General features: G+C 35.1%; 1 protein-coding gene across 1 annotated transcript in view; it reads right to left on the reverse strand.

Annotated features, from left to right (window-relative positions):
• ergic53 (protein ERGIC-53) overlaps positions 1 to 14,017 on the reverse strand; it is a 31,734-nt gene extending 17,717 nt beyond the window's left edge. Inside the window, exons 1-4 of the mRNA XM_067085790.1 lie at positions 13,720 to 14,017; positions 7,014 to 7,168; positions 2,632 to 2,801; positions 1,140 to 1,239 (exon numbers count right to left, since the gene is read on the reverse strand). Of these exons, the coding sequence (XP_066941891.1) occupies positions 1,140 to 1,239; positions 2,632 to 2,801; positions 7,014 to 7,168; positions 13,720 to 13,873 (579 nt within the window). The 5' untranslated portion in view covers positions 13,874 to 14,017. The remainder of the gene's footprint in view (positions 1 to 1,139; positions 1,240 to 2,631; positions 2,802 to 7,013; positions 7,169 to 13,719) is intronic.
• Positions 14,018 to 19,113: the final 5,096 nt, after the last annotated feature.

Raw genomic sequence — 19,113 nt, forward strand, 5'->3', positions numbered from 1 at the left:
TCCCTAAAACCTGACATGACCTGTCTTGGCTCCCACACCAACATATCTCCATAAAAAAAATTATCCCTGTAAGAATAATTATACAATATACCTTACCACTAACGTGCTCAAGCAAGGAAGAATTTCAAATGAACAAACAGCTTCAAACTGACTTGAAGGTCAAGCTATAAAATGTAAAGGCCATGCCAACTTTGACCTAGCTGGCATAAAACTCCAGTATACTAATACACACCTTATGGACAGAAACAGGATTTTGTGTACAGTACTACAAACTGATAAAATTTACTGCAGCATGGCCAACTATTTTTGCTAGTTGTTGGTATTGAAACCGAGATAAATATTATTGGATCACATTCAGCATCCTTGTTCAAACCAAAATTCTCTCTACAATTCCGTATGATTAGCTAAAATTATAAAAGAAAGATACTGTTGCAAATATGACTATATTTCACAAGAAATATTCATGCACAGCATCCAAGTTCCACAAGTTGATTATATACAGGAGATAATTTATTGGTAATATTTTTTCAAGTAGGCCTTCAACTTTTCAGATAATTTGGGATATCCTATACTAGTATTTTAAAAGTTATCCCACTGCTAACAATAATTCCATAGAATTTATAGCCTAAGCTAAACTCTAAACTTTTAATTTAATTTGAAAAATTTCTCAACAACATGCAACACTTCTAACAAGATAATCTGACAAAAACCCATCACAACACAACCAATAAGAAAAGAAACCTGATAAACTGATGAGCTACATAGTTAACTGGTAAGGTACTTTTGAGAATGGAATTTACTGTTCATTTTAACATTTCAGTATCTTGATAAATCTGAGAAATAATCATAGTAGAGGGCATCAATCTAAAAATTTTAAGTGCTTTATGCTAAATCAGCAGATGGTTGCTTTGTGTGTCTATTTTACTTCATCCTGTGAGTCTAAAGCTACTTGATAAAATACTATAGTACACTGTATAGCAATAAGAAATGTCATGCAAGCATTTGTTCAGTACTGATGCATTGTCCTTTACCAAATGCAACTTGTGTCATAGCAATTCACTGTCTAACCCAAAAAGACTAGACTATTTCAACAGTGTCTTTAAGTATGCTACTATGTAAACAAAAAGTATGGTACTTACAGTTAGAACATTCTTGTAATACTCTATCCGTGCACGGACTGGGAAAGGCTTATTGCGGAAATCTCTTAAACATCCACCCAGCTGTTGACTGGCACCATCGCTGGAGGAAAAAGTAACATTTACGTTCATAAACACAAGGATATACAATATGGAACTGGGAGAATATTATATATATATATTAAGATCTCAAAAAATAAAAGATTTCCAAACATTTTCTAACAATCTTTAACCAATAATTGAAAACCCGTAAGACTATTACAACAGTTTCTATCCTTCAATCTGTACTGATAACAGAAAAGGAATAGCACCTAGGGCTGTATAAAGACAACAATAATTCTAAAAGTTCGTGTCAAATTCAATTTAAATCTCCTTATTATTTCAACTACTCTATTTAATATTACTTATAAAATAAAAGACAAGTTTAACCAGACATTGGAAATAAAAATCCTATGACTTGTGTGAATGCTTCATTATAAAATGGAATAAATATCTTCATCTATTAAGGTTCAGCTTATAAAAAATATTGGACTGACTGATGTCACTGAAAATGCTTAACTCCTCTCTAAGGCATCTGTGCCTAATGCTTAACCTTTATCACCTAAAGTATGCATATTCACACCAAAATGATAAATGGCACAATTCTGTGGGTTTAATCTATTTAGTTTATTATCTGCCTGTCATTCCATAAATAGTACCATTTATTCACTACAATGGACTTCAGCAACCTCATTTATCTGAAACTTTATATTTGGCCTAGTTATAACGGCTGCAGATTTGCCTGCTTTTATGTTTATTCGTAACTCTTAATTGTTAGCAATATTCCAGTCCATACAATTTTACATCAGGTGAGTTATATTTGCATTTACAGTGTCTATTGCCTAGCTTTAGGGAATGATTTGGCAGGAAGTGGGAGAGGAATAGGACGACCCGAGGGAAATGGTATAGGACATTTGTGGCAAGAATATGATGCCTTATGCATCCCCTAGACCTAGGGTGTTGATTCCCTACTATGTCTGTGTTATTTCTCAATGCATTAAACAATTTTTTTCTGATTAGAAGTTCTTCAGTGTGACCAGCGTCTTTTCATAGGAAACTTTTCAACAAATCCAAGAGACTCAAAGAGTAACTTATACTGTATATCTATTACTGTCTCCTATGAGTCACAGGTTTGCTGTCTAAGGGTATCAAGGTAAATTTCTAATTTCCAGAAAGACTTAAAAATTGTTATAAGAGTAATGAATAGAGCTTAGTAAAAAAGCTGGAAACATTTAAATTACTTCTTATGAATTGGTAACATTATTGTATTCCCATGTACATTTTTTTCTGAAGGGGGAGAACCACATACTGCTGGCAAACTTACTCACTTGTAAATTACTAATGTTTATAACTACAGTAATGAGTTTTCCAATATATACTGTTTAATTTGAAGGTATTTTGCCATCTTCTAAAAATATGTACTGTAATAAAATGTACAGTATAAGAAAGTACTTACTGTTCATGATCATACACAATTGTACCATCATTGACCATGGCCATGATGTATGGATTATTCCTCTTGTTGTCATTGTCAAACGAATCAAAGAAAACACCCAGACCATTCCACTTATCCGAGCTTCCAAAGACTGGACCTTCAACTCCTGGAGCTGATGTAAACCAAAATGCCTAGAAAAAAAAAAAAATTAAAAATAAATGTTTACAGGAGGCTAAGAAAAACATTTTCAGACTCTACAAGCTACTTTTAATTACAAAAGTCTTTTGAATCTTACACCTAACCATTTTTCTCAACTTTACCTCAAAGTTCGTATTATAAAGTAAGAATTTGTGTTTCCTTATGCTTAAAAATAATTTACCCTCTTCACCACAAAAAGAGGATTTTCCTACAAACCTATATTTCCAAAGATGCCACACACTGTGCAGACCTAATCCCAGTTACGTCATAATCCTGACAAGAAAGGCACCCTCACTCCAGTATCTGGATGTGGAGATCTATCTGGGGCAGGCTGTAATTCAGTGTGTTAAGATCAGGTCTTCCATGAGGGAACCCACAATATCCATAATGCACTGCAGATGTCTGTTTGCCACCACACTATAATTTCATTGTGCTCTACAGGGACTCCGAATGAGTATGGGGGATAGAAAGGCGTCATGCCTTTTTAATCCACCAAGTTTAATGATTTTATTAAAAATGTTCTTGTACAGTATTGTAACAATATTGCCTATTCATTACAGCCCATTAATTGTAAGATGACTGAAATGCTAATCCAGAGGGAGGGCAACATAAAAACTACACCAAATGTAGCAACGCTCAGATCAAGTTGTCTGTGTTGTTCTGAGTCATCTAGGAGGTTCAGTTTGAAGCAGGGCATTCCAGTGAGCCTCCAGAATGCTGGTGTGTAGAGGCATGTTTTGTGATCAGCAGAAGGCTACGGTCAACATAAGCCCAAGTACTAACAGTTTATCTGTTTTTGACATGGAGAAAGCAAGTCATCTGGAGGTTCAGTTTGTGTTTGTGTTTCTGGACAACAGCTTTCTGTTTATGGGGCTCTTAATGGTGCCATGGAGAAAGCAAGTAATCAAGAGAAAGGAATAACATATGTCTTTACCATGGTACCCTTCAAATATTTGTTCTACTGAAAATATTGGCAAAGGAAATACAGTAATGTCAAGATATCTGCTAATTAAGTCTCTGTGGTAAACCTGTGAGATGGAGGTGTGGCATCTACACACAGATGCCCTATGAATGGCTGCAAACTCAATATTATGCTTGAAGGCCAGCAAGATAGCGACTACCCAAATCTCGTGGACCTTGATTTTGAGTTAATAAATTTTCCTTAGATACTACCAAATATGCCCTGGAAATGCTTGCCTGAGCCAGAAGGTCATGTCACAATGTACAGTATCTTGAAACATGAGGCCGCGTTCATTCCTGTTCTCAGAAACAAAGCAGATAGAATAGGGATACAAGGAACAAAGTCTTTACTGTTAGGTACTTGAAAGAGGCTTGGCCAAGGCACTCTTAAATTTAAAAGGCCTGGTCAGGCTCAACAACCAGAGCCAAGTCCCAGCTAGGAAGTGACTGTAAATCTCAGAAGACTGAAAAAAAATGTCAGACAAGTTCCATAAATCTATGCTACAGCCCACAACTAAGCCTTGCCTCAGGAGTACAGTACTGTACTTGAGACAGAGAACCTACTCGGTGTCCAATATGGGCCAACAAGGGCAACTTCTCTTTGGATCCAGGGAAGATGAAAAACACTGCTATTAAGGAAATACAGGCATCAAGTCCTGCAGCACTCATTTACTACACCATGCAACAAACCCTCCATTTCTCCTGGTAAAGGTTGGTTATCAATCTTCTGCAAGAGTAGTGATAGCTGCAGCTACTGCCTCTGAGGATGCCAAATATTCTCCACATAAGAAGCTGAAGGGTATTCCACTTGTTTGTGGACCACTCCAACCAGGTAGGCCTGTTTCAGGAACTTCTACATAAGCAACAACCTTGTTAAGTCTGCAACCAACGCCAGCATCTGGGAATCACTCCTGATAATGCCATAGGGGGTGTATATGGATCATATGGATGCTGCTTGAGTTCATGAATTTTCACTTAGCAGCTCAAGATAAAGGGGGGGGGGAACCACTCCAAGTATTTTGTTTGCGGCCACCACTGGGTTCGGATGTGGAGAGCAATCATGGCAGCTTGTGATTCAGCAACACTGTAAGCAAGTTTACTGTCAGGAGAACCCAACAGGTGCCATACTGCCTTGCAGTTGTCTGTGCTGAGAGACCACTCCACAATAAGGATCTTGAGTTTCCTACTTAGAGAAATTTAGTGATGAGTTTTCAAGACCCAGTTCTAACTGAAATGTACCCTCCACTAAGAAGACACATGTCGGCCTGACCCTGTGCCTGTTCAGCGGACTTTGCAGAGGTTAGCACAAGGGATTTTTGAATGATTGTTGGGGATGATGATTATTATTATTATTACTAGTGTTTCACCACACCACTAAATAAGTCTCTCAGGCTAGGGAAAATGAAGTGTGTAGTCCCTGGATGTTTTTCTCTTGGACCTTTGATTCTTTCATAAGGCGGCAACCAAGCAGAAAAATTATGCAATTCAAACATGTTGTGCGTTTCTGATCTTTCAAACATGCAGTCACATCCTGAACATTCATGCTGATCAAACTTCCTCGCTGGTGAACAATTTGGAACCATCATTTGTACAGTACCACAAAATAAGACAAAGTCATAAAAAAGCATAAAGTAAGCAAAACTGTTATCTTAAAACAGGGGCCCAGTGGTGAGGCTGAAGAATAGTGATCAGGTTGCATTGTTGAGCTTCAGTGAACTAACCAGCTTTCACTGAAGGTACATCCATGTAAAAGACAGGCTTGCATTCTTGTATGAACAAATAAAATACTTTGGAAGCCAAGTTGCCATCTCTAAGTACTACCCTCATTAAATAACCTCATTCTTACAAATATACAATAAATTGCTGAGACAATACAGGAAATGACAATTACTTCATTTAGCTATATTATAATACACAAAATTATAACATTCATTAACCACCTTTAACCCTTCGCCAAAACTGAGACTGACTGCAATGTTAAAGACTGCGGCGTGCGCTTCTCCGTCTTTCACCCACAACCAGAGCTGTTTTCTTCCTTTAGGCAGTATTGTGTGAGGGTGCAGAAGCTCACCCACTATTCATAAGTGTGACGTGACGTCATATTCATATGGGGATATAAAGGTTCAGCAGCACATTGTTGCTGTTATTATGAAACATTGTCACGATCTTGAACATTTTAGTTCGAAAGGCTAAACTCTTTCTCCTGAAGTTATTTTACAGGTTTTTATTTCTCAGTATCATGATGTCGGATGATAGTATTTCAGATCTGGGTAGGAATACCTGCAGATCTGTCAGATGATTATAGTGATAGTTGTTATAGTTGCGCAAAGGATAAACACCGAGATTTTGGAAGCCGATGAAGGTTGGCCAGTTCCTCCAAGTACAGACCCTCATTAATGGGATCGTTTGCAACCCGACCACCTGCCCCTCATTTTGTTTCTTACAATATTACAATAATGGATTGCTGAGACGGTCAACAGGAAAAATGTTTTTGACGTGTAAATTATTCATTTTTCTACTTATAGTTAGCTATATTATTATTATATGATTATGATTATTATTATACCAACATGTATACTAATAAGAAAACTGTATAACTATTACTACTAGTACTATTTTAAATATCTCTTTCATATCTCTACTAGCACTACTATTTCCTGTTTCTTCTATTTTTCAGATGTAAATATATATATATATATATATATATATATATATATGTGTGTGTGTGTGTGTGTGTGTGTATATAGCCAATGTGGTAGAAAATAATTGGTATGTAACATGTTTTCACATAAAAATATAAATGAAAAATATTAAAGAAAATGGGGAGCAAATGATAACTGATTCTCGCGATTCTGTGCGGTATGCATTCTTGGCGAAGGGTTAAAAAACTCCAGCCTTCCAATTTTCAAGGATAATAAATATAATATAATAATCAACACATAAAACTGCTCTTCAGATAAATTTTAAAATTTCGCCCCAGATCATTAGAATAGTACTTTACATTTCTTTGTAAACTGCTTGCATAGCACAGCCTACAACTTGTTACTACTGTATCAACAAAATATGACTGCAATACAATTATAGCTACTGTCTGTAACATTTTTAATAATGGAAAGCAATATATCAATTACGAACTTTGTATATAGGAGCATCATAAATATAAAAGCAACCACTTTACAACTTCCAAAAGAAAGAAAGAAAGAAAAATAATCACGCTTCTTTCCAATGCACAACCTGTTACTTACCAATCCATCAGCACCAATTCTTCCTCGGCCAGTTACACGGAAAACGAAGTCTACTTCCCACCACTCAAAATTAGTGGGGTTTTTAGTCCATATTTGACCTTTTTGACTTCGTAAGGATGGTGTGATTCGGACACTCTCCTCGCTGGCAATTGCATCTGAAAAACACAGTTGAGTGAATAATGTTTTCTTCAAATCAGCATTGTATAAAAAAAAAAAAATTAAATTTCTGCTACAGACTTCAACAGGCCAATTACATGCAGTGTAACTTTTAAAATTAAGTTACAGAATATCAATCTTCAAAGAATTACGGAAACGCAGGGCATTATGAACACAAAGATAAACCTATATTACTGTTACAGTAAATGCTCCTAAGGTTATGTTTCCTTATTTATAATGAACCTACCAAAAAGAATATTTACTACCAACATAAAAGTTGGACATTTGAAGTACAGTAATTCTGATATCAAAAAGATGATACGAAAGACAAATGTACATTAAAGGAGGCTCTAACATTTCCATATTTCTTCAAATGGCAGTCAAATTGTCTAATATTTCCATACTGTATTCAAGTGGCATTCAAATGGTCTAACATGTTTTTTAAGTCCCATTCAAATGGATGGTAATATATCTTTCTCAAAAATGTTTTTATAATCTGAAATGAGCAAGAGCAAATTCTCATTTCATAAATGTAATTTTTTAATGATCAGCCAAGTGTTGCCTTCCAGCTATATAAAACAGCAACAAGAAACAACACTATAGCCTTAACAATGTAGGATTAGCTATTAGCAAGTTACTCCCAGTAAACGGCAGTGCCTACTGTGCCTTAAATGCAATGTACATAAAAATAATAAAGGTTCTATGCAGTGCTCCTTCAGCCTACATCTGTATGGGTTTATTCCAGAACATTTCATTCAGTCTCTTCATTTCATCTATACAGATACAGTACCGACTTCTAGATCCAAGTAATAATGTTACCAAGTGCCTATGGATACTAGTAACCTAGTAACTGTGTGTTGGCAGTGCAAACAAAAAACTGGTAAACAAATCTCTACTCAACAACAAAATGATGTACATGTCCACTCAACTGTGGAGATACAGTAGTCAAGATAAGTTTTAAAGAATCTCTATCAGTTAATTGCTGCAGTTGGTTTACATCTTCTGCGGATATCTAAAGTAGATATGGCAACCAATTTCTCCCATGATAATGGAAGGGTAATGAACTCAAGCTCTTAAGATACATCAGAGTACATGATACTGGGAACAGAAGGGGTTAATGACGTTAGCTTTTATTACTGACAGCCATTACTAGGGACTGATAATTTTCACTCTTATGCACAGCAGTAAATATATTTACATATTACAATAAAATATATGCTCTTTCTGGCTAACGATGATTTGCAACAGTATTCAGCATTCCAATGAAATGTTTAACAATGTAACCATTTTGACCTGTACCATGATCATGGTTATCTGAAGATACCTTGGCAACAACTAAGATTCAAGAAAAAATAATCTCCCATAACCTGACCTTGCAGATACTGTACTTGTCCAGAAAATTCAAGTTCAAAGCGATTAGAACTGAACACAGATCATACTGATAAGCCTTCAGTTATTTGCGTTTTTAAAATCACAACACGAAACCAGATAACGATGAAATCTTAAATTTTGCTAACTAGGGATGCTAATTCATATCCCAATAAAATTTACTGATTTTAAATTTAAATACAGTACCTTTTGCATCATCTGAAAAAAAAATCCTTCCTAGCATTTAATGACCACACAGAGAATGAATACCCCTCACAGTATTTTTTCTAAAATACAGTAATGACAAATCACTTAACATAAAGCAGAAAAAATTCTTTTTCTTTAACTATGTAGTATGAACAATGATTTTTTAAAATTTTAACCATTGCATTCCAGCTCTCTACGGTTACTTCCAAGGGGTATTACATTTATTCACGTGTTTGTGCATAAGAAAGAAGAAACTCCCAGGCTCTTAACTTCTCTAAGTAGTTGTCCTTGTTTATTTCTCAGAAATTTTTAATTTTACAGCACTACTGTTAGACTTCAAAAGAAAATGGATAGTGTTCAATTTTAATAAGATCAATAGCCTTAAATCTTTATAACAAAGAGCTGGACTTCTTGTTAAGATATTTCAAAGCTTGCCAAAACTTAAGCAATTAGAACCTAATGAGGGAAACTAGCATGACTGACTAAACGTACTTGATAAGGTGACCTCCAAATAATGTACAGTATAAATTAAAAAAACAAACTTTCTCTCTGTGCCTTACCATGCAGATTAAAACAATACTGACATGTTCTACTTATGCTGTAGGTCTCAATATCACAGTACAGTAACTGTCCACAAGTAATAACATGTGAGCCTGCCATATAAAGTATAAAAATGAAGTAACATGTGAGCCAGCCATATATACAGTATTATATAAAGTATAAAAATGAAGTAACATGTGAGCCAGCCATATATACAGTATAAAAATGTAATAACATGTGGGCCAGCCATATGCAGTATTATTAAAATGTAATAACATGTGAGCCAGCAATATACAGTATGAAAAAAATTTAACTGCAACAGCCTACATACTACACACACGTAACGGGATATTAGTCTTCTCAAATACGGACAATCAACTTGGTACAGACAAGTCAACAGATCCTCATCAACAATCAACCAAATACAAATATTAGGTTTGGTTTTCAAAGCACAATCAGTGTGTATGAACAAAGCTTAGATTAGCACTGTGACTGATAAGGGTACTACAGCTACCCCACTCCTCTTATATATAAAGATAACATGGAATCCAAATTTCATTCATTAATAACACGTGTAAAAGAAAATAATGCTTGGCACATTATCATACTTTTCACTACTTCAACTTAGGCTGCAAGTGTGCACCTTTGAAAAGTAAATTTACACATGTGACCTCAATTAAATACTGCACCCCATTCTACAGAATACCACAGATAGCAATAAAAGCTGTTTATAGTGTGCTTTCCATTTATCCCAAAGGCACAATTAATTTACTGCACAAATATCATTAAATCTACTGAATTAAAAGTCTGATGAACAAAGGGACTTGAGAACAAATCTGCAAGGTTTCTACTGCTCTTCTAGTCACGGAAAAATTACTGCAATAGAACATTCATCATACTGGTAAAGGAGAGTGATAGTTTTATTCAATAATAATGCAACAAATCTTACACCAAATGAAGATTTGGACCCATCTAAATAAATTGCATAAGGTAATCTTTTACATTTTAGATGTTCTACTGTATGTTATGGGATACATATGCACAACTCTTAGATAATGCAAGTCTGTGCAGGCAATACTTTATGCAAATAAATGGAAGGGGAAATACTAATGCTTGGAGGAAATGTTAAATTTATGAACTATGTATAAAAATTCTCTTAGCTCCCCACTGGGAATGGTCATGAATGACTGCCAACAAAAAATTTCTCTGACTGAAAAGCTCTTTAATTGTTGAGTCACTAAACTGAAAAGGTACTGCACTTCATATACTCAAGCACAGATGCTGAGTCCTTCACAATGAATTAGATCTATGCTTTTAAACACAATCTAACACTGAAGGATATATCTGCCTTTCACAGTATACCAAGTAATAATTTAAAGTGAACTTCACTGACTATGCAAAAGAGGAAGGACTGTGAAAAAATACTAAAAGAGATCAATACAAACATAAATGAAACAAGGATACAACAGAGACATTGGCAAATGGGCCTCTGAATACAAAACTCCATAACTACTCAAGCTGGCCTAAAAACCACGAATATATGAAAACTATTAATAGACACACTTAAGAAACTTAAGATATCCCTACTCATAAAAAGTTATATACTGCACGGAATAAAGTTATTATAAAAATAACTACAAACTGTAATTCGCTATAATTGGGGCCTGCTGTATGGACCAGAGGATTGCCAACATAAACATGGATAATCCAGGGTACCAGTTAAGTAGATATGCCATGAATAAGCAAAATTTATTCTACCTATACTGTACCTATAATTTATGTGAAGTATATGATTTTAATTCTGTGGATGCCATTTTGTACTGATGATAATCATTCATTTTGTACTCAAGATGGTACCACTTTCATTTTATGGGCTACCCAAAGGACGGGAACTAATATGACTACTTAAGTTGGCAAATCCCAACAAAACCCAGAGTAAAAATTTATATACAGAAAATTATTTAAAACAAGTCATATCAAACTACTACCTTAAACCAGAGTAACTGTGCCCTCAAGTCTAAGATAGGCTGACACCAGTTAGTATCAGTCCCACAAATATTCAGAAAATTTCCAGCAAATTTCTCACTAACAAAAGTTAGTTGGCCACTAAAAAATGAGGTTCAGCATTAAATAAATAAATTTTAAAAAATTACTGGTAATACCTGTCAATAACAATTCTGAGTAGAGTTTGCATCTACAATGCACCTAACTGTGTATGATCATGAGTAACTACAAAATATGAGTAATTCATTAACTAAAAAAAAAAAAAAGTAGCACTCTCACCATTAAATGATATCCTCATGCACACTAATGCTCTCTGGCAAACATCCTAAGCAGCTTTGCAACCTCTGTAACAAACTTTGGCAATATGCTACTTTCTTGCATGAGTAGCGATTGAATAGAATACATAATTCAACATATTTTACTTCTTTACTGACTTAGGCATTACTGTACAATTAATTTTGCATTACTGTGCTGTATTCTTACATCCTGTCCATCTAACATAACCATACAATTCTATATATTTACATAAATAAAGTCAAATTTTATGTATTCATATGATACCAAATTGTCCATTACATAAAATCATGTACATAATTTTATGGATTAAACACAATCATAAAAACTATACCTCTACTAAAATGGAAGTGAAACTTCTACAGAACTTGTTAGTGTATGAAGAATGCCTATGCAAAACTGCCTAATTGGTTATTTTCTCTGAAGTTGTGTGGGATACAATCAATGGCGTTACTGTGGCTAAAAAGCTGAAGTGAAGCATGAAATGTGGCAGAAGAGAGAGGAACCAACTGCATTTCAGAGATGCCATATAGCCTACTTACCATACCATCCTGAACATACCAGCTAATGTATGTTCTGAATATTATAATTTAAATTGGGCTATACTCTTGACAACTAAGAGTTGACCACAAACGAAAAAAGTCAACCAAGACAACCATATCTTGGAGTATAACACTGCAAAAGATAACAAACCAAAAAACCTTTGGCTACAAGGTGAGTACTTGTTTGTTCTGCCAATGTCAAGAAAACAAGTAACTGGACTTAAGTCTAATATGCTACAAGGTACTTGCTGAAACTGCATGCTTTAAACTTTGATACCTGTTCTCTACAGTGGGTCCAAAAATGAAAACTACATTTATATCATGCCTGACTTAGCCTACTTTACTCTATCACAATCCCAAATTGTTCTACATCACCCTAATTTTTTTCTTTATCATCTCCAAAAAATGAATTTTTCATTTATTTCATATGTTTTACCTGACTTTCATAGTTTGGTATGTTGCTTCCATGCAAAAAAAAAAAAAAAACTTATTTACAATCAAAATAATTTTGATCAGCTAGCGTTTTAAAATCATTCATACTTTGTTAATGTGCCATCATGATCAATAGTTACTCTTCCCATCGATAAATTAACTCTTCCAATCTGAACTATTATGCATGTGTTGCATATGTTGTAACTAAATTATCTCCACTCACACATGCATGTATTATATACTAATTCTTTCACGTTAGGCTAACATTATTAGCATACACGTGTAGCAGTGGCATTATGATGCTTCCATTCCACTTTTGATAAGCAGTTACCCTTTAGTCACGTGTGTGAATACGTGATGGCCTCTTTATTCATCCATGAAACTAAAAAACTACACTCACTCTAATGTCAAAATGCAAGTTATTCAATGAGTTTTTAGTGCCATTCATTCTGAAACTGGTGTTAGGAGGTTTATCTAATTTTTGGGGTAATTTTAATATTAATTTCCACTGCATTCACTTTGTTAGCCCAATAAAGTCATCCACATTTACAAATAAGGAATATCCCACCAAGGGGCCATACCTTTAGTGTTAAAAGTGAGGCTCTGACATCCTAAGGTAAGTTAGGTTACTGTAATTTGGGTAAGTAAATGCATGTGCATGTTTTTCTCTTATTTCCATTCATTCCTACCTAAAACTACACTTAGCAGATGTTCATTGGGATAACTTAACACTAGGTAAGGATAATGTACTGTACCCTACCATAGTAGCTAGCCTAGGCCTATAAATATGTTCTGAAGTGACTAATCTCAAGATTTATAAATTTGATGGCTTAACAGCCTAGTTAATATGCAAGCTAGTGATCAATAATGATAACCATAAATTCATGAAGCCTTCTGTCAGCTGATCTACTAGACTAACCCCGAGGAGAAGCCTAAAAATGACGGTACCTTCTGGTTAGCACTGTCTCGTCTTAAAATAGCCACAGGAAACTTATTAACTAGAGTCTTATGCGTATAACACTGACAACGACACAATGGCAAACTTTACAGAGACCACGAAAGCCATTTATTTACGGAGACGACGGCAGCATATGTTAGCAGACGACTCGGGAGAACCCGGTCTGTCAAACGCGAGACCTGTCACCTGAGACATAAACACTTACTTCCACTATATTGCCAGAAGGGAACCAGGTTATCCTTCTGCGCTAGGTACGGCCCTTTGAAGCTGTATTTGTATTCGAACCTTTTGTGTACACTTTGCGCAAACACCTGTGATATTAAGGGCAAGAGCAGAGTCAGGCACCACCACACCTCCATCTCTCCTACTTGTTGAGTACCCAATGAGGTCTTCGGAAAACAAGTACACGTCAGAATTAACCTGAGTCAAATGACGGTCTGTGATCTTTGTGAGGCAAACTGCCAGATGTAAATCATTGTATCGGTTATCCACTAAAGTTATCTGATTAATAATCTCAATTAATGATAAGAAATACCAAAGATTAAACAAACATAATTTTTTCATTCTTTTTATCTTCATATGGACGACGCTCTGACTATAATGTTTTGAGTTTGGGGAACAAATTGTAAAGGTAAAAGATTTTACGGCTTACAAACCACACCAAACTGTAAGATCACCATCAGGAATATTATTTTTCTATCTTGTGGCTGCTGAAAGTGGTAATATAACCGCATAGCAACAAAATGTTTATAGGTGTCAAATAATTGTTTTGAAACTTACAGGCAACGTCATTTGTCTGTAGACAGGAAAATATTTCGCTAATATTAAACCCATATTATTTATTCTTAATACATATTCACAATTACCAATAGGAAAGATGGAGATTATTTATAAGGGATGTCGAAAGCGCACATTACTGCTATTTTCGGTACAGCACGCTTTTCACACTCTTCAAATAGTCCATCGCCACGTATAAGAAAGATGATAGCCTGCACTTCATAAATTCCCATAAGCAAAGTAGCTCATTTAAAATCATATGTGACTTGTTCCATCTTTAGAATGTAAACTTACTTACTTCAGAACGTTCACCAGAGAGTAGTAGGAAAAATACTACCTTTATTATTAACAAAGTTCTTAAAGATTGCATGGGCCAAAGCTACAGTTGTGGTTGCAGTATTGTTGTCAATCAGCTGATCGAAGCGTAATCCTTGGTAGCTGTCTTCACAAACGTAATGGTTTTATAATGTATGACGTACGTTATTGGTGAAAGCTTGTATTGAAAAAAATATTTACCTTTGACTTCTATAATCAACACATTTTGTATATATATATATATATATATATATATATATATATATATATATATATATATATATAAATATAAAAATATCAGTGACAATAATTCATATATTGTTTTATATATATATATATATATATATATATATATATATATATATATATATATATATATATATATATAATATAATCTTTTACTGTAATACCACAGTGTAATATGAATATAAGAAGGCCCATAAAACACGTTGCAACGTTCAGATAGTGTTTTATGGTCCTTCTTATATATTCATATATATATATATATATATATATATATATATATATATATATATATATATATGCTCTCTCTCTCTCTCTCTCATATATATATATATATATATATATATATATATATATATATATATATATATATATATATATATATATATATATAAGAGAGAAGCAACGCAGCAGTTGTTGCCATATTCATACTTTGTGTGCTGAATCGTGGATGATAACATGTATAGCCAATTTTCCACATTAGCCACTTCTTATACGAACGCAGAAAGTTCATCAGCAGCGTCTCGAACACTGCTACACACACACACACAATCACACACACGCACACATTGTACCATTCACACTTGCCTAATTGCACGCATTTTCACTCGTTCTGGGTAAGACCCTTCCCTTTTGATGCCTCTCAACACATCGATCGAAAACTTCTTTTGTCCCGCTCTATCTCAGGTCAAATCTTAGTTGCTGAGCTGAGGCCTCCATAGTCCTTGTGCGATACTCTGATGATAAATATCCATCTTTCCTCTCTCTCCGTAACACCTTTGAACTGTGCACTCTATACACCGTTATCAACATCCATTTTCTCCACGTGACAGGGGCTGTCACGGGGAGAGCTGCCCAGTGCTGTAGAGGTCATCCACGTTGGTTAGGGTTCCCTAGGCTCTTCTAGGTAAGGCAGCCCTGGTGGATGGTCACCTGGCCTGGTAGTGAAGTGTTTCTGGTTTCAACACTCAATTCCGGAACTCAGATCCTTGGCTAAAAATGAGTCGTCATCCTCGAATGAAAATCTCTCGTTGAAATTTGGTTTAATTTCAGGACTTTCATATGGCCAGAGAGAATAAAAATACCCAAGTAGTTAAGGAGAATATTAGATATTAGATTACATTTGAAATCACTTGGGTTGAAACTCTGATTGTAATAATAATATACAGATATTCCACCATTAGATAGCTGTAAAGACTATCATATGCAATTTAGATAGTGATTACAAGAAATTAATTAGTTCTTAATTTAATAGCAAGTCTGATACTAGACAAATTTATAAGTAGAGACTTACAAAGGTTACCAGACACGTGTGGCAACATCATTTATTCTTGATGGAAACGTGGTAACTCTCTTGAGCAGTTTTTGAGACAATAACAACCCCAATCAGAAAATCGCATACCAGGACATATAATAGGCTACTGTAGTCGGAAATAGTATATTTGTTCCAACTTGACTTTAATGCAAAACAGTACCCAACACTGGGAAAGATTTAGTCAATACCTTAGCTCCCTAGGGACAATATCCTACCAACAAAACTGCTCCAAGTCATAATTTTTAAGACTATCCCTTTGCTTTTCATTTTCTGGAAATGGAGCTAGACGGCGCCCGGTTCCTAAGCTTTGGCTAAAAGAGAGAAAGAGGTTACCTTGTGTTGAAGCTACCTCAGGGTCGCCCTGGGCATTGTATACTACTAGTAAAGGCTCCCTTGCTTAGATGCAGCTCCATTGCATTGTAAAGTATGCTATTTCATTAGAGATTGAGAGACCTCCCCTTAAAATAAAAGGCACAACAGTGGAAAGATTAGGTAGGCAGAAGATTCCAAACCTGTCCCAGTAAAAGCTAACTCTCCTGAAATACCTTGCCACTGAAGGAAATGGTTCCACCTAAAGAAACTGGATAGCCCACATCAACTAGGAGCCTACATAGACTGCCTAGGCTTGGTTCGGAAGAGGGACAGTAAGGACCATTTGTTATACGATTTCATCTTAAGATGAATTTGTTTCATAATAATGTCTCGTTGTTGATTAGCATCACTGATTGAGAGACCATCAGTTTAGTAAATGCTTCCCTGCAAAACACACAGTAGAAACTTGTCATATTCAGCTTTGTCATATAGCTCTCCATTATTCTTCAATGAACACTCACAGATACTTTGAACAAAATGAGACTCTCATTCTTAAGTTTCGAACGACATATTTCAACAGACAGGCAACTGCATCAACAGTTTATGGTTTTATTCCATTTGTTATGTTTAGTCCAGCTGGTCTTCATGATGCTGTCAAACCAAACACTACTGAATTACCTCCAGTTCTTTCATTTAACATTTAAATTCTCACTGATTCATACAAATACAGACAGAATAAAACATTGTACAGTACATAAAACTTGCTAAGCAGTACAAGATAAACCAAGTATATCAGACACTACTTAAGGGACATAACCGTAGTGTCATGGCTAGCTAATGTAATAAAATAAAAAAAAAAAAAACTGTGGTCTCCTTTCCTTCAAGAAAATCATCCCTTGATAACTCATTTGGTCACTCCTAAGAAACAAGGGTAAAGATAATGATTATTATTAACAGTGCCTCCATATTTGTTAACCGCTTACAACTGTTGCCCACTGAGAATACATTTATGGGAAAGTCTACCATCAAAACTTAAAAAAAAAAAAAACTACTATGGTACCTTACAGAATTTTCCACCTTCATAACTTGGAAAGGCAACACTTTCATTGATTCGTACATTTATTTTTCTGTAAGACACACTATAAACAAACTTTATGTATCAGGAAAAATTGCAAACATCTTTTGATCCTGGGGCAGTTACTTAAAATGCTGAAAATACCTATGATCTTACCTTCATTAAACTTTAGAACAGAATATAGGATTTAGGCCAAAGGCTAAGCTGGTTTATTCAACTTTAGAAATTGCTTTTTCATTCAAATTCTGCTGGGAGGTGAATGGAGGTTTCTGATATGCAGAGAGTGTAAGTTCCAAGATATTTTTCCCCTTAACATTCTCTTCATTGCTCTTCCTCTTAATTCAAATGGATAACAAGAGATGTATGGAAGCAACCTACTTCAAGTAATTTTTCATTTCAGTATAATTCCCAATTGAACCTAATTCTTCCTTCTGCTTAAATGCTTTTTCAAATTAACTGACAGCAAGTTCTTGAATGACAGCCAACTTTGATTTAACAAACTGAAATCTACCAAGGTTCCTCACTTTATGGAAGAATTTTTCACATTTTCGTCTAAGAGTAATACCATGCCAGGACATTCTCCCTTTGATCCTTATTCATGGCAATTATTTTCTTACAAAGCTGTGCTTGCTCTCTGTTTGCAGAGTCCCTGTCCCCATATAGGATTTTTAAAAACTAAATGTTTACTAACATATCTAAATTGTAATCCAGCATCTCTAATAATGACTGCTATTTGTATTGAAAAGCATCGTCACTATCTTTCATACACAATCTGTATCATTATTACATCCTATCACCATATTTCTGCTTGTTTCAACAGTTCCTTAAAATTGATTGACCACCAAATTACCTGGCCATTCAATATAAAAGTATTTTGGTCTTTCATTTAGGCAAGAGGTGGCAAACGGTACATAGTATGCATCATCACTCCTTATTTTAAGTGCCTTGTAGCATAGTCAGTCTCCTACAAAACAAAGACTTCTAATTCTTATGTAGTTCTGTTTACCCACAGTATATGCTCATCTACTAAACTAAAGACCTTAGCTAAACAGCAAAAATGACTTGGCCAGGAGATACAGATTGGCTAAGCTTCTTGAGATCCAGGTCCCAGGACTGTTTTTATCTGAACCTCCCAGGAGGCCAACTTCCAGAGTTATCAGGATGAAAAATGGTTTTATCCCTACATAAAGGTGCTTCCCTTTTCATGTTATTTTAGGGATGTGCCCAGAGCCTTCGATAACTAGGTCAGTCCTATGGCAGTCTAAGATAATGATCACGAAAACTATTCGTCAACAACTGCCGCTCCATAAATAAGAAAGCACCTCACAAGCCGCTCATAACTTTTAAGAGTTTCCATTCCCTTGAAATGGACTACTAGATTATACCCTCCTCCCTGTGAAGCCAGCAATTTTACTGTGAGTGGCTGTATCACTCCATGATAAAAATCCTTTTCAAGTGCATTTACCCTACCCAGTCAAACAAGACTTTTATCTTTATAATTTTTCAAAGGGTGAAACTAGGTTATTAAAAAATTTTGGTCTCCTCGTCAATTCAATTTCCAG

This window comes from Macrobrachium rosenbergii, chromosome 42 (genome assembly GCF_040412425.1).
Source record: "Macrobrachium rosenbergii isolate ZJJX-2024 chromosome 42, ASM4041242v1, whole genome shotgun sequence".
Taxonomy (NCBI): domain Eukaryota; kingdom Metazoa; phylum Arthropoda; class Malacostraca; order Decapoda; family Palaemonidae; genus Macrobrachium; species Macrobrachium rosenbergii.